At 43.9% G+C, this 24,226-nt stretch overlaps 1 protein-coding gene across 1 annotated transcript in view; it reads left to right on the forward strand.

The window, feature by feature from the left end:
* The window catches only part of F13A1 (coagulation factor XIII A chain), a 536,045-nt gene that overhangs the window by 447,341 nt on the left and 64,478 nt on the right, over positions 1-24,226 (forward strand). Inside the window, exon 13 of the mRNA XM_069217374.1 lies at positions 16,646-16,806. Coding sequence (XP_069073475.1) covers positions 16,646-16,806 — 161 coding nt within the window. The remainder of the gene's footprint in view (positions 1-16,645; positions 16,807-24,226) is intronic.

The raw sequence follows: 24,226 nt of genomic DNA on the forward strand, positions 1-24,226 counted from the left end.
GTCCATCCACCAGATTCATGTGACTAGTGTGCTGTAGCCTAGGAGCTGGTGACTGGATTCCTTGGAGGAACCACAGCATTTTTAAACCTGCCAGAGTGCCCTTGGCCATCATCCCTACTGTCACAGCTGTGGCACTTCTCCAAGTGTGCCTAAAAAGTCTGCCTGACTGAAGTAGGGGTCGGCACTCCTGTGCAGCACCTACTTTGTGCTGGTGATTGCGGTCAGTGTTACCATAGCACCAACTGACATGTGGCCGAGTAGTTCCATCAACCAACAAGAAATATCATCCAAACATGTGATGGCCATCCCAGGGCACCCCACTGACCAGCCCAAGTGAATAAACGTGCAGTGCCCCAACATGTACTCAATGGACTACATTACTCTGAAGAACAAAGCTGTTTTCTCAAGGCGCCCTGTGCTGAAGCACTAATGGAGTGCATTGGCGCTAGAGAACTGCACATCTGATCAGACTAGGCCACTCGTGCCCCACGCTTCTCAAAATTGTTGAGTTGACAACAGAGCCTTTCATCTGGAATGGGAGATATGATATAGCCACAGCCCTCTGAGGCCGGGTGATGCTTCCATTAAGACCTACCAGATCAATGGGACTGGGTCTGCTGCAATTGAGCAGATGGTCTGCTGCGGACACCGCCAGGAGCTCAGATGAGGGCCACTTTCAGAAGCCAGCCACTCCCGGTGCTGTCTTCAGGATCTTGACGAGTGTCTTACACCACACAACCTAAGCGATATCACTGTGTAACCCGACCACAGCCTAGAACAACTTCAGTGAGCCGGACTATGAGCAGAAAGCTCATTGTGGCCCGCACAAGTAAATGGGTGAGAGACTATTTGGCTGTTCCAGCAAAAAAAGGGAAAGTGGCTATATGGAAACAGAGGAGAAGTGCTGCACCTGCATTTGGTACTACGCCACCAGGCCCAGTAAAGTGAGAAGCGGGTCCAACCTTGAAGCATATCGGACTCTCACCCCTGCAACGGGTATCAGATAGAGACTTGTGTTTAGTGTTGTAGTGGGCCTTACTGTAGAATAAAGTATTTTCCATTTAAAAAACAAACACTCAGCTGGACAATCACCATAATACACTGCTGGGTGTGATGGTAATCTGCAAGCTTGCTGTACCCCACACTAACCTCCCTGAGGAACCTGTGACTTCTTGTCATCGCTGCCACCGAGAGTCAAGTGTTGAAGGATTGTATCTGGTCCAGTTTTACAGTGTCATAGTAGGACAACCCTGGCTCCAAGCAAGCCCTCAGAAGTGACATGGCACTATTAGTAGAGGTAAACAGCTCCAGCCTCCAATACTATATCAAGTTGCATCAGTCCCTCCAAACATGGCCCTCCAAACATAGTCTGACACCCATTAATGGTAAATTCAGTGGAGAGAAATAACAGGGGTTTAACGAGCCATGCCTAATGACGGCTTAAAATGTTGAAGCCTACCCTTGTGTAGTCTATTCAGTGTACAGTTTACTAATAGGAAAGCTATAAAAATCTAATTATTGTTTTCTTTTTTATATCTTGACTAGACAGCTCTTGCGCTGTCTCTTCTAGACATGTTGTATATACTTTGTGGGCTTCAGCCCGCCCACGGGATTCCCATTTGCTGGTTCTATCGCCACTCTCCTATTTTTTCTCCGTTTGTCCATGGCATGCATTTGTCATGGCTCTTTCTGTGTTTAACCCACCCCAAGAGCAGGAACCAAGTACGATATCAAGCCACTGGTCACCATTTTAGCATCTGTTTTAGGAACTGCTTTTTTCTTTCTTGAAAAGGCCTGTAAATCTTGTACTTACCGCATCACATTTGCTGAGCATTCAAAGACCGAAATCAAATGTCAGATGCAGTTTTCAGAGAGCACTTGTTCTGTGCCCCCAACCCTCCCTCATCACTGCTTGTTTTCTTTGTTCACTCAGGCAGCTCCATTTTCCACCCCCCTCCATGTTCCTTCTGTCCTCCCTCACCCGTGTAGCCATTTAAAAAGGGGTGGTCGGCTGCTTCTTTCCTGCTGTTCTATACTCATGCACACACTTGCATTGAGAAAAAGAAAAAAGTCTATCTTATTAAATATTCATGTTTTTATAGTTTATAACAAAATTGCCGATCAGGACATACGTTAGCCCCATCCGGTCAGTCAGCTCATATCTGCAAGTTGCTGTTTCGCGCCATGTTTCTCTAGGGTCACAGGGAGCGATATCAACATTTCCTTGCATCAAGGAACATCCATCCTCCCACCTTTGGCTTCCCACATGTACACACACCTCTCCCTCACATCTGCCATCCCCATTCACCTCCACCTCCCAGTGAAATATCAGTCTTCTCTTCTCACACCTCAGGCTCAGTCTTACGATCACAACTGCCTTTGTTTATTTGCTTTGGCTGCCTCTGCCACTTTCTCTACCTCTCACCAGACTCAACACACACCCCACACAATTTACAGACTCCTCGCTCACTACTGTCTCCCTTCCTATACAATCTATATACTTAATACGCGTGTGTTGGCAATGCAACCCAGCTACCGTGCTCTTGATGCTGAACAGGTGACAAACAACATGCAGAATGCCGTTGTTCACAATATATTTTTCTGTCACACGCTGCCTCTCTAAGGTTTTCTCATGGACTTTTCTGAGGCTGGCTAAGCTGCTTATGCTCAGTACAGCCCATGGATGCAACAAACCTTTCTGATGAAAGCCTTGGAGAAAAAGGAGGCAGGGTGATGTTCTCAGGAGAGCATAATTTCCTTTTGGGGGTTCTCTCTCCGAGTGCCATTGTATACAGGGCTGTAAATTCTGCTCTTCTTCCTACCACCCTTCTGCCCCTCTCTGACCCAGCCTGCGCTGCTGGCTCAGCTCCTCCCCCACCACTCGCACACCTCTCAGTAATGCCCTCTCTATTTTCCAGGGCACACACCTCTCTGCTGTCAGATTTACCTTCTCTCAGAGTAAATATGTGCTATTATTTATTATTGCTGTTGTATATTGCTAGGTCACAGCATCTTGTCTTGGACAGGACGGTCTCCCATTAGATGCTGCACTAGCCAGCTGGTACCAAAAAACGCAAACTCTCTCACAATGTTTATTGCCACGCTTCAGTCCCTTTCTTCCTTATTTTTACTTAACACGCATGTATTTTACTTGCTTTCCTTTTATTGGCCCCTGATTATCACAAATCAGACTTTTCTTTTTGATCTAGCCCTCTTACTGTTTGCTCATTTCACAAATCTCCCTGCTGGAAGTTCACCAGATAACCAGCGCTACATGAGGAAATAATAGCTTTGCACATAGGCAGTTTTCCAAAGAGCAGGGAGGTGGCACGTCACTGGTGCCGGGCATTCTGATATGGTCAGAGCTCATGTATATAGCTATTATCTAGTCACTACTCATCGCTGCTATTGTTCATAGGCAGGTGGTCTCTCAGTTCTTCCCACCATCATAAACTATATCCTCCTTTACCCTGCCAATGATCAACTGTGTGTGATCTGTCACCCCACTGCATCCAGCTGCACACTGTTCAGCTGTTTTATGTAGGTCACCTCTTTTACACCCACTGTCTCATCTCCTCGGGGCAGGAAACTACCTATCACCTGCTGACCAGTGTGTGTCCCAATGCTGTACTGTCTCACTAAAAGCAATTGCCAAAGCCAATAGGTCCCAGAGATGAGACCGATTGGCTTTGACAATGGTTATTTATTTTGAAACTGTTTCTTCTCATGTGTCCCGCCTTTCTACTCCACCACATGAAAAAGATGGTCATTTCTGATTTCAATTTTAGGTTTAATCTATATACACTGAAAGGTGTGTAAAATATATTTACATATATTGTGAATACCTACTAAATTGGACCAGAGTGCACCTTGATCACTTTTCTGACACACCCCTAGGAAGCCCCTTTTATAACTTTGACACATGGCCTATGTTTTTACATCTGTTTCATAAATTGTGATCCAGGCAGAAATTACAGGGGTGTAGATTATGATTTTTTTCCTGGCCAAAGTCAGGGTGGATGATGAGGAGGAATCCTTCGGGAATAAGGCCCAAAGAGTGTGTCTCAATGTGGATTCAAGCTATCACTTGAGGAGACTGCTGCTTTTTTTATATGTTTTAATTGAACAAAATATTGAAAAATTTTGGGTAACGCGGCCCCGGTGTAGGTTTCTGGCCATGGACTGTCGCTGACAATAAACAACGATAATCTACAGGCTTGCTTTTTCCCATGGAGCCTTGTCCTTAGTTAAGGATGGTTTCTCTCAGTTTTTATCTATTTGACATAGAACTGATGTGAGTAACTTTCACCCATTTTTTTTGCTTATTCAGTATAAATTAACTCAGTGTAGTTTGCACTGTAATCTTAGTAGAAGGTTATTGTATATAGTCCTGATGAAGCGCAAAGCGATCCGTTTGGACTTTTTAAGGCGCAAAACATGTTGACTTATTGTAGCAGTTGAAGAAAAAGACATTTTCTTTAACTGCTACAATAAGTCAATATGTTTTGCGTCTTAAAAAGTCCAAACGGATCGCTTTGCGCTTCATAAGTCTTTTTTCCCCTTTTCATAGAGTGTGGGATCATTATTTCCCTTTCACTTTGCAGGTTTTTTTTAATCTTGACTGGCTCCTTTCTCGCTCAATAAAATGTGTATTTCCAGTAGGTGGCTGAACCATTTTTATTATATATATGTTTTTTTCTCCAGCTCTTTTTCATTTCTCTGTAACCTTAAGGTCTAAATGTACTCCTATTTTTCCATATTTTGGCACAGATTATCACAAAAGATCTCTAGCAAACAGCCCCTTTGAGGGGCCCGTCAGACACTGCAATGCCGGTCTGGCGTAGAGCAAGTCCAATGATGAAGCATGACATTGTACAGATGTGTGAGGGCTTTTGCTTCTATATTTAGAAGTGCCTGAGAGAGCTGTGTTTTTCTTTTTCTTTCGGAACAGTGTACTTTAATTTTTAAATATAACGATTAGGGAGAGTGTACACTGGATCAGTCAATCTCCCCGTCCCCCTCTCTGTTTTGGTCTTAATTGAACGAAACTCAGTTTAGCAACATAAGTAGTAATTTATACAACATGACTGAGTTGCATATCCTAACTGTTACAGAGAAAATCTTTTTTTTTTAAAATATCGAAAGACGTACTGAGTGCCGACGTTTCAAATAAGATGAATGTAGAGCAAAGACATGATAGAGATTTCGCCGAACGCTAGAGTTTTTGATCTTCAGATTGTCTGGCCAGCTCAGTTGTTTAAGCACCTGCTGCTGTGGTATGTGTAGGAACTTACCCTAACAGCATGAGGTTTGGGTAAGGATTGTTCTGCAGATAAACTGAGCTCAATTTAGTCAATTCATTAATGGTGCCTTCCTTTCCCTTTCTCTACTGTTAGGGACAGTAGGACTCTGAGAAACTGGGGCAAAGGCTACTCCAGTGAGCCAGAGGGTCACTGAAACGAAGGGAGAGATAGGGATTGCACATCTCGTGGCTAGCTCCGGCGAACACAAATGCCTTCAACCACAGAGTGTGATCCTGAGTTATAAAGCACAACTTTGCTTGTGCATACGCGTCCATGGTAACCATGCCAGAAGTGCCCCTTGCCATCCAGGAGGAATTCAGATTCCGGAATGTTTCTCCTAAGCCCCCAGGGCCCCTCGCTGAACTTGATGTCAGTTAATCAATTTAGGTGACGGTAAGAGCAGGGCTTTAACTGGGCTGGGACCCTCCGGGTCTGAGTCTTGGAGGTAATTAAAAATGGACATTGGATTTGGGCCCTATTTGGCAATGTATTTATTTCCTCAACTTAACTGGCAAATGACACTGACCGACTTCTGAACATTTATAATATAGAACGTTAAGGTAATCTATATCAGCGATTTAGCTCCTGCTCTAGTTCCTATTTCAGGTGTATTACTTAAACTTGCATTCCTAAAAGTGCTTGCTTTTTCCAGGATATTGTGTTGAGTACTCTTTTCTGGCAGCACTCTATACTTGTATAGTGCATACTTTGAATTGAGGCCCATATTTATACTTTTTTTAGTGCCGCATTTGCGTCATTTTTTTACGCAAAAGCAGCGCAAACTCACAAAATACCATTGTGCTTTTGCGTTAAAATGCAGTGCTAAAAAAGTATAAATATGGGCCTGAGTCTCTTCTCGGTATTTGTAATCGGCCATGAGACAATGCGAGTTTTTCTCAGTGCCTATCAGTGCATGAAAACAGTGTTCAGAATAGACAGTCCTCAAACCCTTGGCCTCTCTGCAGAGCGCGCAGACCAATGGTCATGTTTACCTATTGCAATATTGATTCTGTGCAAATGTATTTGAAGGAGGTACACAGCTGTCAAAATATTGACAAGGCAAAAGTAAGCAAAAGTAAACAAAATGCAGTGCTTACACACTAGTGGGTGCGTTGTGTGTTTGAGGGTGGTGAAGTGAAAGAGATGCGAATTCAGGATAGAATGAAAAGAGGGTGCTGAAAAGGAAAGAGCTGAGGTGCAAGATATGCAGATGGAGGAGATGTTGAGAGAAAAGGACCTACATGTCTAACATAGAGTGAGCATAATGGGAGTGACTGAAACACTCTGAAGACCGCTACCCCTTCCACCGGCTTCAATAATATTAAGGTCTCAGTCTCATGATTTCAGAAGTGAAACATTTGTAATATTCATTATTTACACCAAAATCATTGTTGTTGCTAATTTTTTCTTAAATAGCTACCAACCATGGACAAAGCCAATAGTCCTGGCAGATTTTAGGTGTATGTCTGTTGATGTGTTATATGTGGAAGCATTAACAGAAAGCTATCAGGGGAATCGAAATACCTGGAGGTTGAGGCACTATGGGAATCACAGAAAGTTAGTTTACGTATTTAAGCCACACCCTAAATCATATAAGCAACACCCTTTTTAGAGTCTTCTCTCCAACCCACACTTTCTGCATCCCACTTAAAGCTCTGGTTAAGAGATTTGTAGTAACTCGTCATCCACAACGAATTTGTGGCTAGTTCGTCACAGCGGGCGCTGCCTGAATTCCCATATAGGCCACAATCCGACCCTGTATAGACATTATTTTCTCCACGCCGATAATTTCTAGTGCTTGTCTGGAACCAATATCATATGAGCAAAATGGGAATGGCCTATATTACCAGTTATGTGGGGAAACCATGTCCGTAATACTGCCTGTGGAATTACTCATACTGCTTGGACGGTAATTCCAATCTGAAATTTTAAAACATCATCACGAGTTCGCACCTGAAGAATGGGGAGTAACCTCAGGGATCATTGTTGGTGCTCTGGTCACTTTTCTCTTGCATATTTTGCTTGTTTTTAACGGTGAGATACACATGGGGGAAAACCCCCAGAAGGGTGGTTTACCTGCACAATTTGTAGTCCCAGTTCAGTCATTAATTCCCTTTACCTTCCAATTCAGAATTTCAGAGAATTTGTAGAGTGACAAAATGCTTTTAAGCATTGTTTGAACACATGAGGGCCTACATAAAACTGTGCATTCCCTGCCTCTCAGTTACCCAACTGAAGGATAGTAGTTATTTTTAAAAACATTCTACTTTGTTGGGGTGCAAGAAAAGACAATGGTTCCAAATAACAATTAACAATTGGTCATCAACAAATTCACATATTAAATTCCTGCATGCAGTGCACGTGTGCCTTCACATTACGTTCACACAACTCGCTCAGTAACTACATTCGTAGCTCAGACTGGGGTGGAAGGTGTGGTCTGGACTTACCTCTGTGCATCCCTCATTGCAGTAAGAGTCACCCAGGGAAGCACCGAGCCACTTTCTCTTCACCTGCAACACCCCACTTCTGGAACATGGTTTAATTGGGGCAGGTGCAATACAGATAAGCCTACCCCACAGTGCGTGAGATGCACAAGAGTTGTTTACTGGATCACTTTCTGTAGTAATCTGCCTTTTTGTGTGGTCCCCCCAATCAATTTCACTTTTATTGACTTAGAATATTGGCGTTTGGGCCTCTGAACAGCGAGAGACTACTAACTTTTCACTGCATGTGCCATCTCATTTAAACGAGGTGACTGATTGGCAACTACTGATTGTCGTACGTGGCCTTTATGTAAGTCCACGTGAAATGAGTGCACGAATTGTGCATGGGGCATAAGTCGAAGCAAACACATTTTGGCATGATGAGGGCTAAAAGTGACGTTAAGCACGTTGACTGTAAGTGTACCTTGAACTCTGCAAGGCCCTGAGGCATTATGGTCAAAAACGTCACATAAATATTATGTGACAGTTTCAATAGTAACAGTGACCTTGGTGTACTGTACAGTACAGGGCCAAAGGCAGTACGCATCATAAAGTGCCACCATCTCTAATGCCTATTAGGCCCCGGATGCGAGTGGCTGACTTTTAGGTGCAGGGATACTGGGTGGCGGGAACTAACAGCCAGTAGCCCTACACCTAAATCCTGCTATTTTGAATGTTGCCTCTAGCATGGGGAATAACGTGCATACCCAGCATTATCAAGTCTGAATCGGCATGCGCAGTCCCCATCCTACGGACAAATCATCTCCCATTTACTACCTGTTCTGGCCAAGTGGTAAATGGGGGTTGGGTGGAACCTCTGTGGCTTGGCTGTCTTTGCTGCCTGAACCTCACACAATTGTAACGGCCAGGTTTTCCAGGTAGTAAAATTGGGCAATGTGTTTCATACCAGTAAAATTCAGGTGCAGGCACAAAACAGCTCTAATTGGACAGAGTGGTATCTGACGAAGGGAAACTGCGCTGCCCTGCATTTGTGCCTTTGAGGATGAGACCCAACTAGAATTTCCATCCTTGAACGTTTTACCAATCAGTGGGATTTAAATGAATTGGAAATCTGTTTTTAGCACAAGTGTTACAAGTGTGAGGGGGGTAATATGGGGATTTCTAAATTTGCAGTTTGACTAAAACATGGCTCTGAAAGAGCCCTCTTTTCCTCATGAGTCAAACTATGTGTAGTCATAATTGAGTTTTTAAAATGTGTATATAACACAGGTTGCTGCATATTACAATGTTAATCCCCTCTCCCTATGGCAAAATACTGGTTTATGTGAACCTGACCTCAGGCACAGTGCTGTCAAGCAGCGGTTCCCAATCTATGTGCCGTGGCTCCCAAGTGCGCCGTCACAACTAGCCAGGGGCACCAAGCCCACAGTTTGGGAACCACCACTGCTCCAGTGCATATAGGTGCTGGATTCATTCACGCTACTCTGGAGGTGCCGTGAAAAAATAAAAATGTAAAATGAACTTCGTTAAAAGCCATGTCTAGCAGAGGGGATAGGTTATAAACAAGTGAGAAACGTGCGAAGTGTGCGTATGCCAGGGGCACAGGCCTGGAATTAAGGGCCAGATGTAGCATTATCCGAATCGCAAATTCGGATGCAGGACGGTGTCTCAGACACCGTCTGCGAGTCGCTATGGGGTCGCAAAGACCCACCTCATTATTATTAATGAAGTGGATCGCATTTTGCGACCCCATAGCGAGTCCCTGCACTCACAGGGATGGTGGCCTGCTGAAGACAGCAAACCTCCATGTATGTGACTGCTTTTTAAATAAAGCAGTTTTTTAAATTTATTTTGCAGCCCGGTTTCCATTGGACTGCTGCCTGCTCTGAAAAAACCTTTTTGGCAACATTCATATGGGGACCCCTTCCCTTTTATGAATGGGTTACCACCAGTGTGACACTGGTGATAACTGCGAATAGCTTTGCGACCGCAGTCACAAAGCAATTTAGCATAGCGATGCGAGTCGCAAATAGGAAGGGGAAATCCCTTCCTATTTGCGAGTCGAATTCACAATTTGCGAGTCGGTACCGACTCGCAAATTGTGAATGAGCATCGCATTCGGCATTTTGCATGGCGCAAACTGCGATTTTCGCTGTTTGCACCATGGAAAATGCTTTCTACATCTGGCCGTAAGTAATGAAAAACGCAGTGTTCCATGTTAGGTCGGTGCCAATGTTTCTGAGGAAAGAACGCAGCAGGTATTGTACAGCCCAGTGTGAGATGGCTGGGTGTACTTCCAGCAGGCCAAGTGCATCCTACGGGGAGTGCAAGTTAAGGAAAGATTGGGAGAGGAGTGCCTTGAGATAGAGTAAAATAGAGAGAAGAGAGGTACCAAAGGAATGGAGAGATTTTGCACAACTGAAAGGAATACCAGGCCGAGGGACCTTTGTTGTAATGTTAAATTCATTTTAAAGTTCATGAAAAAGGATGTTGGAGGGGATTAGCCATTCAAGACTGCATTCTGGCTTTCTTTGTAACACGCACTTAAAAAGACTTCCATCTCCAACTCCGCTGTTGCAGCGGGCTAATCTAAGAGATATGAGGTTTGTTTTATTTCCCAATATGGCCTCCTTGTCTCCACAGTTATCAGTAGGTTTCCTTTTTCTGTGCACATATTCTGCAGGCATTTAAAAATTACTCCCTCTCTATGAGTGCTATACTGCCTCTTAGTCCGTTCTCTGTGTCTATGAAATTGCATAATACGGAGTCCATTGTCAGTGTTTGTAATTCTAGTAATTCTGTGGAGTGAGCAATCTCAGGAGTCTTTAGCGACTGCAGTCATGAGGCGTTGAAGAGTATCCTCACCGTCGAGAGAGAAGTAGTGAAAATCCCCATGAGACTAAGCACAGCACCTAGGAAGAAGCCGTTGTGTATAGCGTTCAGCGCCCGGTAGGGGCACCTGCATTTCCAGCCAGTTCAGCCAAGGAGGCTGATGCAGTAGGGGCCATGAACCACAGCTTCACTAGGCCGCAGAACCTACGCTTCCTGGGGAGTAGCAGCACTGTGGAGGTGAAGAGTAAGGTGGGTGGGTTCACCGCTCAACTGCACTGAGGTACGGTGACACCCCCTTTCCGTACAGCTCCTGTATTGTGGAGACTTGAAGGTGCGGTGCAAGTTCAGCCTGGGAAACACTGGAATGTCAGGTGCGGGTGCATCTGGGACCAGCTCTGTCTTTCCCACCACTTCAGACCTAACCCCTTCCAAATGTACCTTTGTAAGAGAGACATAGCAGAGATAGAGGCCACAATCCCTACATTGTGTACATTTCTTTCTTATTATTTGCAAGTTTCAGTTTGCTTGAGAAAGTTTAATGAATAATGGGCCTGCCAATATGTGTTACTGGTATTCCTGGAGTACACAGTTTCCAATTCGATCTTACACGACAGAGGCTGTTGCTCAACCATGAGGCAGAAGATGGGCTGGATATACCTGCTTCTTGTCCCCATCTCCTTTTACATTGTAGCTCCAGCTGCAATGCTAAGTCTCTATGTTTTGGTGGACTGAGTCTGCAGTGTTCAGACTTCACTTTTGTTGCTGTAGAGAAAGATCGTGGGAGGCAATAGTGCTACTAGTTCCAGTCTGTAAGTTACTGCTGCCTTTGTATCCCCTGTACACTGTGAAATGTTTGGATCACTCGAAACATACATGCTGTGGAATCTGCTGTTCAGTTCAAGAGACTTTTATAGGTCATATGTCCCTCACACAAGAAGATCACAAACACAATCCATTTAAGAAGGAATTGATCCTGTAATTGATTTTTTCTTACCAAACATTCGCCATTATTATAATACCTTCATTTGCTTCATCCCAATTATTTTCAGGGAGAAAAACAGAATTCCCCCACCCATCAAAAAAAGGTAACATATTGGGGAGCTGCGGCCAATGGCCAATAAGTCAAAGGAGCCTCAGATCGTAAAGTTTGGGAGCACTGACCTAAAAGGAAGTGACGCGTCAGCAAAAAACACAAGATTGCACCACCTTCAGGACCACCCTCAACCAGTACCACCGCCTCCTGAAAGAAACCGAGAAAAACGCACTAGCGGACCGCATCATCCCAGCACAAACCACAGCAAAGAACTCTTCGCCATTATGAAGGAGTTCACTAATCCTGCAGCCACCGATAACAACATCAATCCTTCCCAGGAACAGTGCAACAACCTTGCAGACGTCTTCCATAACAAGATCTCGGCTATCTACAAAAACTTTGAACGCCTAGCTCCAGCCTCACCCCTAGCTCCCACCTACCCCCACCACCTGGGCAGATGCATTTAACTCCCCAAGGGTGAGTTCTTTTGCAATGTTCCTTCCTCTCTTCTTCCAGAACACACAACTCCTTTACCACCTTGTGTTTTTTCTGACTGTCTGTAACTCTCCATTCGTTCAGTCCCTCTCTTCCCTCTATTTTACTCTAGCTCGAGGCACTCCTCTCCCAATCTTTCCTTAACCCCCCGCAACCCGCCTTCCCCTTGGAAGTACACCAAGCCCTCCCACAAAGGGCTGCACAATACGTGACACATTCTTTCCTCGGAAACCTCTGGGCCCGACCTCACATGGAACACTGCGTTTGTTGTTACATAATGCAGGCCTATGCACCTGACATATGCACACTTCGCACGTTTCTCCCTTAGTATTAGCCCCCCCTTCGCTAGAGATGACCTTTAGCAGGGTTAATTTTATATTTTTATTTTTTCATGGTGTGGAAGCCCCTCCAGAGTAGCGTGAAAGAATCAAGCACCTGTATTCACTGGAACAGTGGTTCCCAAACTGAGTGCTTGGTTTGCGGTGCTCCTGGCTAATTTTGATGGCACACTTGGGAGCCACGGCACAAAGACTGGGAACCACTGTTTTAAATTGTAGGCAGATGCATTTGGAGGACTGCTGTTCCTCTGTGTACCAGCTTGCTCTTTTTCCTTGTTTTTTTACCTTAGCTGCCTTGGCGGGCTGATGGCATCAGTGCATTTTATGATCCACAGGGAGAAGCTCTTTTCTGCTTGTTCAGAGTCGTGTGTAGAGTCCAGGAGGTAGGAGTGGAGAGTGTTGTTCCACTGGTCTTCTGCTACCTTTTTCCAGTTTCTTTGCATGGATCTGGGTAGTACAGTGCCGGGGGATGTGAATTCGAGATGGTGAATTGTACCCTGTGGTGGTCGGACCAGGTGAGTGGTGTGGTGTGGATGTAGCTGACTCTCTTGCTGGAGGTGAAGATGGGGTTGAGCATGTGTCCTGCAAAGTGGGTAGGGTTGGCAATGAGCTGCTTAAGGTGATGTTGCTTAAGCTTTCCACAAGGTTGTTGGAGTTGGAGTCGCTGGGGTGGTCGAGGTGGAAGTTGAGGTCCCCTAGGAATATGTAGTGCTTGGAGTTGATTGCTTGCAGGGTGATGAGTTCTGGGAGGGTGTTGCAGAAGCTAAGGGTTGGTCTTGGTGGTAGGTAGGCAAGGGTGCCTCTGATGGTGTTTTTTCTGTCTGTTTGGAGATGGAAGCTGAGGTGTTCTATTACCAGTGTTGGGTTGTCAAGGGATGTCGTGCAGCGAATGGTGTCCCTGTAGAAGATAGCGATTCTGCCTCCGTGCTTGTTGGTTCAGTCCCGGTGTGTAATCTTGTGACCTTCAGCGATGGCTGTGGCAATGTCTGGTATGGAGACAGGGTTGAGCAAGGTTTCTGAGAGGAAGATGACGTCCGGGGTGAGGGAGGAGATCGTGTCACAGACCTCTGTGGCATGTATAACTAGTGAACGTACATTGAGTAAGATGCACTGGAGTTGTGTTGTTGTGGTCTTGGTTGATGTGTTGGGTGTGTTGGTTGCTTTGGTGCTGAAGGTGAGGCAGCAGTGTTGGCAGGAGAATGGTCCTCGGGTGGTACGTGGGGATGAGCAGTAGCAGTGGTTGTTGGTGCATCCGAGGTTCAGGGTTCAGATGTCAGTAGCGGTATATCTTTGTGGGGTGGAAGAGTCAGAGTTCCTGTTGTTGGGAACGCAACAGGCTCAGAGGGGTGCAGACGGGCTTGTCTTTGGTGCGTCTGCTGTGTGGCCGTGCTGCAGCCTCAACTAAGTCTGGGGAGGAGGGAGAGGTGCTGGGAGGTGGTGGGCAGGGCTAGGCCTAAGGCAAGAAAACAGGCAGCAGGCGGGAATTGGTAAAAAACAAATGAACAGAGTAAGAAAGTGTCACAACCTGAACGCTTCTTAGCGCTGTAATCTGCCAGTCTCTGGGCACCACTAGGTTTCTTGCTTGTTCTGCATTGACCAAGGTAGGCGCAACCCTTTCCAGTAGCCACGGTGCTGCTGATAATAGAACACCAAAAAACCCAAACTTGGGAAAAACCTCAGATCAAGGAACTCCTGAAAAAGATATAAAGGACAGAAAAAGTAAGGCACAAAAAGTCTGGAACAAAACCTTCAGACAAGGAAGAGCAGGTGAAGTCCAAAATCACAGGATACAGGAGCGAGGAGCACAACCGGAATGGAAGTGTTGGCAACGCAAGGAACAGAAGACCAACTGTGCTTATATACTGACAAACAGGAAGTGACATGCAGGAAGTAAGGAAGCCACCATTTTGGATTGGGAAAAGCCATATTAAAATAAAGGGAAAAATAGACGTAGTATAAAAAATAGGGATCAAGGCATGCAGGGAAGGAAACACAGACTCCTGGGAAAGAGAAAATATGGAGACGAGAAGAAAGAAAAAAGAAAAAGAGAAAAAAGAAGAAAAGAAGAAAAACAGTAAAAAACAGGTAAGTTAAAGTATGGGGGTAAAAGGTGGGCGCAGTGTGAAACAGAGCCCAAAGGGAACGTTTCAGGTCGCACTGCTGCCCAAAAAACAGGTTGTGACCCAAAAAGCAGCCCGTGGCAGAAATGGCCGTCTGAGACATGGACTTCCGATCTGAACACAGCCCGCAAGTGGGACGCCGCCGGTCTTCACGGCGTCACAGAAAGGAGGCAAAAAACAGGAGAAAGTACTCAGAAAAATGAGGAAGAAAATAGCAAAAAATGAGGCAGAAAGCAGGAGAAAGACAGAGGGGAGAGGAGGAGAAGGTAGTGAGAATGAGGCAACAAACAGGAGAGAGTGGTGCAGCAGCAGGGGAGAGCTGGCCTGGGACCCCCCTCTTTTTACACTCTGAGGCCTTTTAATAATCTGATCCTGCGAAGAAATACACCTCGCAAATGTAGATTGTTTATTTGTAAATCAAGCCTAGTAACTGGTTATTATACTTGTACTATTTTTGTGTTTTGCTGGTAGAGTTTCATGAGCAAAAACTACAACTGCCATCTAACTTTATTTTAAGACAGCATGTCTGTAGTTATCTTTGAATCATAAAACCATTGTTTTTCTGGGAGAAGCAATTCAATACAATTACAATTAGTGATTCTTATACTCGCAACCAAAGCGAGAATGGGAATTGCTGCTGTCAATATTGTCCATCTAAGAGCCTTACAAGCAACACAGGTGGATCATGGGTAATGAGTTAAGCACTTTTTCCGCTGCTGGCAGCGCGCAAGACACATTCCGCCAAGGTGAGAGTAGTTGCCAACTACAACAATCGCCTGCTAAGCATAGGGAGACTTGAGGTATGCTAGTGAGGTAAACCAAATGAGCTGCTGGAAGTCATGGATGGTTACAAATGAAGCAGCCTTTCATTATTGTTACTTAGATTAGACATAAGCAGGTTTGTCTACAGTCGGGAAGGGTTCAAGTGAGGTGCCACATAGCTAGGTAGCTATCTTTGTTAGGAATGTAGGCATGTTTGCATGTATTTTCAGTTGTTCACTTAGGACATGATGTTTCCATTTCACTTGTTTCCATGTATGCTTAGTTGAGGAAAAATAGCATAGGCTTTGATTCAGCAGGCCAGTCCATTCTTCGGTTAAAGTTTTGGAACGCATAAGTTGTACTAGTTCAACCAAGCCTATATCATCAGAGCGGTCAGGGACGGACAGCCAAGAGTGTGTTTACCAGTTATTTCTGTATTCCTTAGTCTTGCACAAGAAGAAGCACAGGTGCAGTCTGTTATCTGATATTCATTTAACATGAGCAACAATCGTGCCCATGCAAGGCACGTGGGTGTACCCTCAATTGCTTCGAAATATGACACAAGAGGTTCCTTAGGAACATGTTCTGCACTACCCATGAGATGGCACATGGTGCGCCCTCAGGTCACCCTATGGCAGGTGGCGTGGAGGATCACAGTGCCACCAGATGGTTTGCAGTGTAGCTGTACCCCCTAGGGGGCATCCCTGGAGCTCTGGAAAGGCAAAACCAGAGTGTTAATTTTCGAGGGCACTGACAGTGTAGAAAAAGTCACACTGTCAGTATATTTACAGGAGCAGCCAGCACCCCGATGGTGACTGCACTGTACGCCACTGTCTCCAAAAAGAATCGTGCCACCTGCAGAACAAAGGAACAGTTTTCACAGTCACTTGACCTTTCAAGTGCATGCACTACCGAGAGGTAGCACATGCACTTGAGTTACCACATTTTTCACGCTTGTGCACACCTTTCCAATCTGTTTTAGGCACACCCAACCTCCTGAGTAGGTGTGCCAGGGGGAACTAGAGCCATACACCTCTATTTCAATAATACAGATTTCGATGTTTGTTTTCTGTGGTTTGTTAAAGGACAGCTGATGACCAGAACATTGTATCCACAGTATCCCTGGAGACATAGAACTATCTGTTTAGTTTAAAAGCAAAGAAAATTGATGTGCCTTAAACCACTCTGTTTGATCATGTAGCAAAGTCAGTATCAGAACAAACTCAATAATTTGACACTTACACCAAACTGTTCTAAAAGTATATCCTACATGCAATCATTTTAGATGTGAAGACATGTTGGTTTCTCTCTTTGACAGCTCACAAAGTTGAGGTGGTAATCAAAGCCAAGGAGTACATGAGCCAGTTGGTGGAGCAGGCCTCACTGCATTTCTTTGTCACAGCCCGGGTCAATGAGACCAAGAAGATCCTAGCCATGCAGAAGAGCTTGGCGTTGCTGATCCCTGAGCTGCGCATCCAGGTCAGTATAAACATGAAACAAAGAAGGACCCAGATGCTTTGATGTCAAAGATATTGTCTGTGATATTATTGTGGAGAGTGGAGAATGCCAGAGAGCAGAGCAGTCTTGGATGGGCATACCACAATCTAGCCTGCTGTGCCTCCGCCCCCTGAGTAACAGGGCCTACCATGAAAGTTTAGAGTGGCGTCTCCCCTAAACTCTGTCTTTTGGTCTTCACTATCATGTAGAGCCATCCTGACTAGTGATCCATCAAAAGGGTTCCGAAGATCCCAAGCAGCTCTCCCCTGACATGCATCACTCAGAGGTTTATTAGAAAATTTGATATAGAATCACATATGCACTGCTGTAGTATCTCCAATTGCCCTTGGGGTGCGCAATCTTTCCTTCTGGGCTGGCCTCATTAGCCCATTACTGGACTTTTTCTAGTTATCATTCTGTTCTCTCATCTCCCTTACATTGTTGGTGCATTATTGCCACTGCGGAGGTGATTAATGTCATCTTGTGGGTGACCACTGCTGATCATGGATGCCACCAGTTAATGTACCTCATATCTAGATACTCAGATACAAGATTATATAAACTTACAATTTGTTCTACTCAATGCTATACTTTAGCAGAGGCACAATTTCACAATGCTAAGGGCAGAGTACCCCTCAGAGTCCCATAAAAAGACTTCCAATGTAGACCATTAGGGAAACAACTCTCTACCAACCAGAGTAGCTACTTACCTGGACATCCGGGCATTGCAATGAGTATGGAAAGTGGTTGATAAATACTAATACAATACATATTATACAATACAAAACTTGCACATAGCACATATCGTAATTTACATCATGCCATGGCTAAAGAGCTCAAATGAAGCAATTAAATCCTGGCACCCAAACTGCATGTGTATCAAGTAATGTTGCATTCATAGAGATTTGTAAGTACACCTCTTCCCCTATTTGCAGTTCACCAAAACTTTCCCTTTACCCTTATATCCAGATCTGCACACAGGAGCCTGCCGCCGCTGCAGAGCAAAGAGGCTCCCAACCCTCCAGAGGACCCCCAATCTTTCAAAGGGGCCCCTTAAAGTCGAAGGTCAATGAATATCATTGAGATATGTTAGACTTATGGGGGTGCTCATCATATCCTGCATGGGGACCCCATCACTGTTTGTTAGGCCACTGAACAGAATGCATTGACATCTGATTACTGCCACATTCACAGTACTCTCACAGAGCAACTCTGTCCCAACTTATATCATGTGTTGGAATCTAAAAAACTCAAGCACTCATAAACAAATTTGACAACAAATTTCACTAAGAATTTGAAGCAAATCGCTTATTGAGCTAGAATGATTCAGAGCTTCTCACGAGATCTACTTAAACTAAAGATTCACAGCTTCAAATCAGGAAAGGACTAATCCACCTTCTTATCCTTTTGAGGTTGATAACATGAGTACAATGTAGTAAAAACAATAGTTTAAAGTTCCCCCAGGTATTTTACTTTGAATGAGCTGGATGTACCAGAGCTCCAAGGAAGGGGGCTGCACCAACTTCAGAGTTACTAGCACCGTCAACTTAGGACTCTAAGTCGCACAGTCATTTGCGCCAGGAGGTTCTCCCTCAGCCTGTAAAGGGGCAGGGCCACCCTATGATATCACGGGCCACGTCCGGGCAAAGCATGGGCCCAGGGTGGGCCCATCTGCGCCCATCCGCAGCCAGATGATATATTGATGACGTCCTGATGGTATGGACGGGGACTGTGAATGAATTGCTTACATTTGTAACATACTTGAATAATAATACATGTAACATGTCCTTTATGGTGAAATATTAGTCTAAGAAGACCCAATTTCGAGATATGAATTATTTGTGAGCAGCACTAGACTAGGGAGCCACATGTATCGTAAGGAAATGTCATATAACTCAGTATTACATGCAACCAGTGCTCACCCCGGACATCAAAATAAAAGCCATCCCTTATAGTGAGATGGTTAGGGCAAGAAGAAATTGTAGCTCAGATGAGGAATTTAGACTTAACTTAAGAGTCGTTGAAAATAAATTCATCATGAGGGGTTATGCCCAGAAAATGATAAAAGGAGTATCTGACTGAAATGTGTGTGAGTTGTTCTTTAATTCATTGCAAACAAAACAAATAAATTTGGGTCTTAAAAAAAAGGAGTATCTGACAAAGCATCTAGACTAAATAGAGAATGTACTCTTAGTGATCACAGAGTGAAGACAAAGAGGTCTCCAGAATAGATTAGACTCATATCTACATACGGTAGAAACATTGGGGACATTAGTAGGGTATTAAATAGATATTGGCACCTCCTTCTAGATGATGATAAGATTAAACCATACATTAGTAAATATCAAAACATTACTTTCCGTAAGGGCATAAACTTAATAAACAGTGTCAGCCCTAGCTACCCTAAGGGTACACGACGCGATAACTGGTTACAAAAAAGTGGTAAAGGTTTTTCCAAATGTGGCAACTGTTCCCTGTGCAGGATAGCCAAGGACATTGCCTCATTCACTTATAATGATAGTCCAGTCTACTCAGTGAGAACAAATATCAATCGCATGTCAAGTTTTGTGGTTTATGTTCAGGTATATCGATGTGATAGAATATACATGTGGAGCACTATCAGACCAGTGAAAGAGATAACTGATGAACACTTTAGAGAGGTTAAATTGGGCGATGAAAGATACCCCTTTTCCTCACATACTTGAATATGTACTAAGCAGGGTTTTCACAAGGGATTTTTATTTCACGGTATAGATATTATTCAGCAAGACCAGAGGGGTGGTAACTGGGAACTACGGCTCTGACAATGTGAAGCTGTGTTGATTTTAATGCTCAAAGAGGTTGGAGAGGGTCTCAATACAGATCATGGATTACATTATTTTCTTGGTGATTGAGTTACAGGATTCAGTATTTTTGGGCTGGTATGAGATACTTGGATACATTGCTTGCAGTTGGTTTTATCTGTAATCCTATTATACTTAGGCCCTTCTGGTTTCTGGTACTGACACTGTGATGCAGGGATCACTTACACCACTAATGAGATGATCAACAACTGAAATTCTATTGATAGTTGCATGGATAATCTATATTTTGCTATTGTGATATAAATATATACGTATGTACCCTTGACGTGACTTTGATGTGAAATATTGCTTTTGCATAATATTATTACAAAAGTCCTCTGATACTCACAGAGTGGAGAGTATATTTACATTCATTAACTTAGGCACTTTGCAAGTCATCTAGCACAATGTACTTAGTTTTTGAATTGGTATGTATCAATAATGTCGGGGATGACTGTCTTCTAAACCTGGGACTTAAAATCACTCATGTGACTCTATATGACCTTCTCTTTGGGCTATCTCTCTCTGTGTCTCTTACACCAATATGTCTTATGGAAGCTTATGTTTAATTGAACCATTGGTCTCTGAAGTTAAATGGACACTAGTCATAATAGATCATGTATGGCTTTGTTTCTGCAGATTTTTTTTTAATACTAATGACGTTGTAAGGTCCTCTTGACTTATTTGATTTACATGGATTTAATATTAATGGTAAGAGTTTGGCCCCATAAACACCAAAGCTGGTATAGGCTCCCTGGGAGGATTTATATTTGAGATATTCTACTTAGTTGAACGTTTAGTTATTCCATAACATTTGTGTATCTTACCTGTTGAATAACTTGAGGTACTACAGGCAACTACGCTTTATGCTTTACACTTTACACTTTGATTGTTTCAAAAATATAATGCTAGCGTTCCTATAATATAATTGAATGATATAGTGTAATGCACTTATAATTATACTTTGAGTGAAGGGAGTCTATGCACTCCAGTTGGTAAGTGCACTGACGTGTTTTAATAGTTTATACACTCTAAGATGGCAGCCACATTCACTTATGTATAACCACACATTCATAACAAGAGTACTGAACGTGGTTCTCTGACTGACGTCGTACTTTATGGTTATGTACATGCCATTTAAGGGGTTTTAATCATGGCGCCCGGGTTCTACGCCACAATACCGGCTAGATGCCTAGGACAGTAGACAGTAGAGAGCGCTCTCCTCTTCTCCCACGAGATACATTTGAGAGCCACAAAGATTGCGATTCTTACATAGCGACACCGATAGATTTATCATGGTAAAGATAGATTTACCTGGTAAAGATAGATTTAACTAGGGTTCATACTGTAACAGATACACTTTGGTTTTATACATACCACAAGGTAACATTACTTTGACCCCATTATGACCAGACGTTATCTGCAAATTGTGGGATTTTATTGCAATTGTTCAGGACCCTAACTTATTTTTTATACATAACCTGATACTTACATGATTCAGGACGTTTGTACATGCCTTGAAGTCTAGTGTATACTGCGATAGAATATAAAAGCTTATTTGTTGAGACATCGCTGAACGTGCAGTGTTATAGATTATGCTTTGAGTGCAAAAACGTTTTTTAATCACAGTACTTATATGATTTTCTTGTGATTTAAATACATGTCAGACAAAATTTGGTTACTCTCAATTATATCTTATGTGCAAGCTTGATAACATGGCCTATATGTTACTTTGAATTTACTTGTATTTTCAATCTGAGCAATGATTTGTGGAGACTAAGCCCCAGATTTAAGAAACTCTGGTGCCACATTAATGTCATTTTTTTATGCTAATGTGGCAATAGGCTTAAAAAATCGCAGCGCCAGATTTACAAAGTGGCGCAGTGAATGCATTGCACCACTTTGCAACCCCTTTCGCCACATTATGCCTGCACCAGGCAAAATGTATGCAAAGGGGGGCAGAAAAATGGCACAAAGATATCTCAAATATTTATTTGCACCATTTATTGTGGCATTTTTAACACCTGCACCAAGCAGCCATTAAAAGGAAGCACACCATTATTTATAAAGGGCCTCAATGTGCTGTGCAGGATTAGCATCAACATTTTAACATTAATCCTGCAAAACTCCAAACTAGCGTAAATAATTTTACCGCTAGTTCCCTAACTATCGCCATGATGCGCCGTATGTTAAATACGGCACACACATGGTGGCGTTCGGTGGGAGCCAAGGGGCGCAAGAAAAGTGGCGCTGCAATAGATGCAGTGCCACTTTTCTTAAATCTGCCTCTAAATGGTTGTTTTTGTGTTTCCTTCACTCTGCGGGACAGTTTGAAAACACCTGATATTCATATACATTATTGTCAAGTCTGAAATACGTTGTTTTTGAGGTAAGAGGGGAACTTTTTAACTTGGGTGCTTACCTTAGTAGGAAACACAAATTACAAGGTGGTGTTTTACATTTCAGGATGTGTTTTATTACCAATCTTACCAATATCTTGGGCTCTATAAACAAAAATTAGGTAGGAAGAACTATTTGTTGGTGAATTACTAACACACCAAGGATGCTTGTTGATTACTTTAGATTTGGGTGAATATGGTTCTTTCAACATTTACTTGGTTGAGTTTTGGTGGCCCATTAACTGTTTAAACTACGCTGTCTTTCACAATCCATTTTTCTTTTCTACCACTGGTGACTTTGTTTGTCTTAGTGATGGTATTTTTAAATACATTTGACTCCTTCTTGAATTGACTCCACATATCTGAATTTATTTTAACCTGCTACTCATGCAGCACTGATGAAGCACATGTTGACATTGGCTTGGGCATTGAAATTACATAGAGCTTCTTATGTGAACTGTGAAAAAAAGAAGTTAAATTGGAGAAATTGGCTGAGATTTTGAAATCTTATGGAATACCTTCTGACATATGAGAAGGATTAAAGTTGGATCTATGATGTGTGAATACTATGTGGTCTTATTTTGTGCTCAAAGTTTTCAAAAGTACTGTGGATGTATTAATCGAGGAAGTTAGGGTGGTTTTCCTAACTTCTTGAGCACCAGCTGCTACTACTGCCCTGTTACTATTCATACTACAATTGGGACTTAGTAAAAGTGCCATAATTCCCAACCACCCGCATTAGCTCAGGTCCAAAAGTGATGTAATATGTGGGAAATTAGCAGTGCATGTCAAGAGTGTGTGTTACTGTTACCTAGGGGCACACTTTATAGTCACTTGAGATAGCTGTAACTATAATTGCTGAATTTGTATGGTTTTGTGCATGTAAAATATTAACCTAACTATAACGTCCCTGTAACCTTTGGCTTTTTTGTGAATTTATAAGGTTTCTTAAATTTGATTTCCTAACTTTAATGTTCATGTAACCTTTGTTTTTCTCAGTGAATTTCTATGTTATTTTTAATGTAAAGTAATATTTAATTACCATATATTAATTCAACATTCACCACTCATGGTCTTTGGCCGTGAGTGGTGGAGGTAGGTTGCAAGGCCTGGCCTAAGACCAGGCCCTGGTGCCAACCCCTGGATGCAGGAAACCTCAGGCAGTGCACAACCTTTGGCTGTGCGTGGCACTTGGCCTGTGGCCAGGTCCTGTGAGCAACCCCTGCATTCATGGCCTTCGGCTGTGTGTGGCGGGGTGTGGCCACAGTCACTCAACCTGGGTGGGGGGACTAGCAGCTCCCCTCCCCTGGCCAATTTAGTCCAGGGAATCCCACTTTCTGTGTCCTGACACTTTGTTTTGGGGAGGGGGTATGTGTCGCCATTCCCTTGCAATATTTGGCCCCGGGGACCTCATCTCTTGGGTTTCATCCCTCAAATTATGCTAGAGAGAGCAAGAAGCCCTCCTCCCCAGGCCAATTTCGGCCCTAGAGGCCCCATCTCCCAGGACCAGACCTCATTACAAGGGTATGGCACACAGCCCCCCTTTTCTGGGCAATATGGGCCCTGGGGACCTCATCCCCCAGGGTCCGTCCAGTTTCTAAAGCAAGAGGGGGCACGCAGACCTCCTCCCTAGGCTGATTTTGGCCTTGGGGACCAAATCCCCTGAGGCCTGACCAGACACTAAAGGGGGAGGGCGGGACGCAGCCTCCATCCCTGGGCCAATGTTGACCCTGGAGACCCCATCCCTTGGGGCCCTGCCAGAGAGTAAAAGGGGAAGGGGCACTCAGCTTCCTTCCCTGGGCCAATATTGGCCCCGGGGACCCCATACTCAGGGTCCTGGGCACAATATGGTGGGTGCCCTGGAGCACACCCTGGGCACCCACTGATTTGTTTTTGGAGATTGGGGAACCCAATGTCCCCATCTCCTGCGGAAGCCATCATTGTTCCCACCTGCAAGGAGCAGCTTAAAATGCTGCTCCTTGGGGGTGGGAGCAATTTGGTCATTTGTTTCCTAGCCCACTTTCCAGGAGGCAGGGAAGCAGATGAAAGTCTGCTCCTAGCAGGTAGGAGTATTTTACACTCTCCCATTCACTGGGAGCAGACTTATTGTTTGCTCTCACTTGGCAGGATCTGTTAAATAACTCCCGCCAAGAAGGAGCA

Source organism: Pleurodeles waltl, chromosome 2_1, assembly GCF_031143425.1.
Source record: "Pleurodeles waltl isolate 20211129_DDA chromosome 2_1, aPleWal1.hap1.20221129, whole genome shotgun sequence".
NCBI classification, from domain to species: domain Eukaryota; kingdom Metazoa; phylum Chordata; class Amphibia; order Caudata; family Salamandridae; genus Pleurodeles; species Pleurodeles waltl.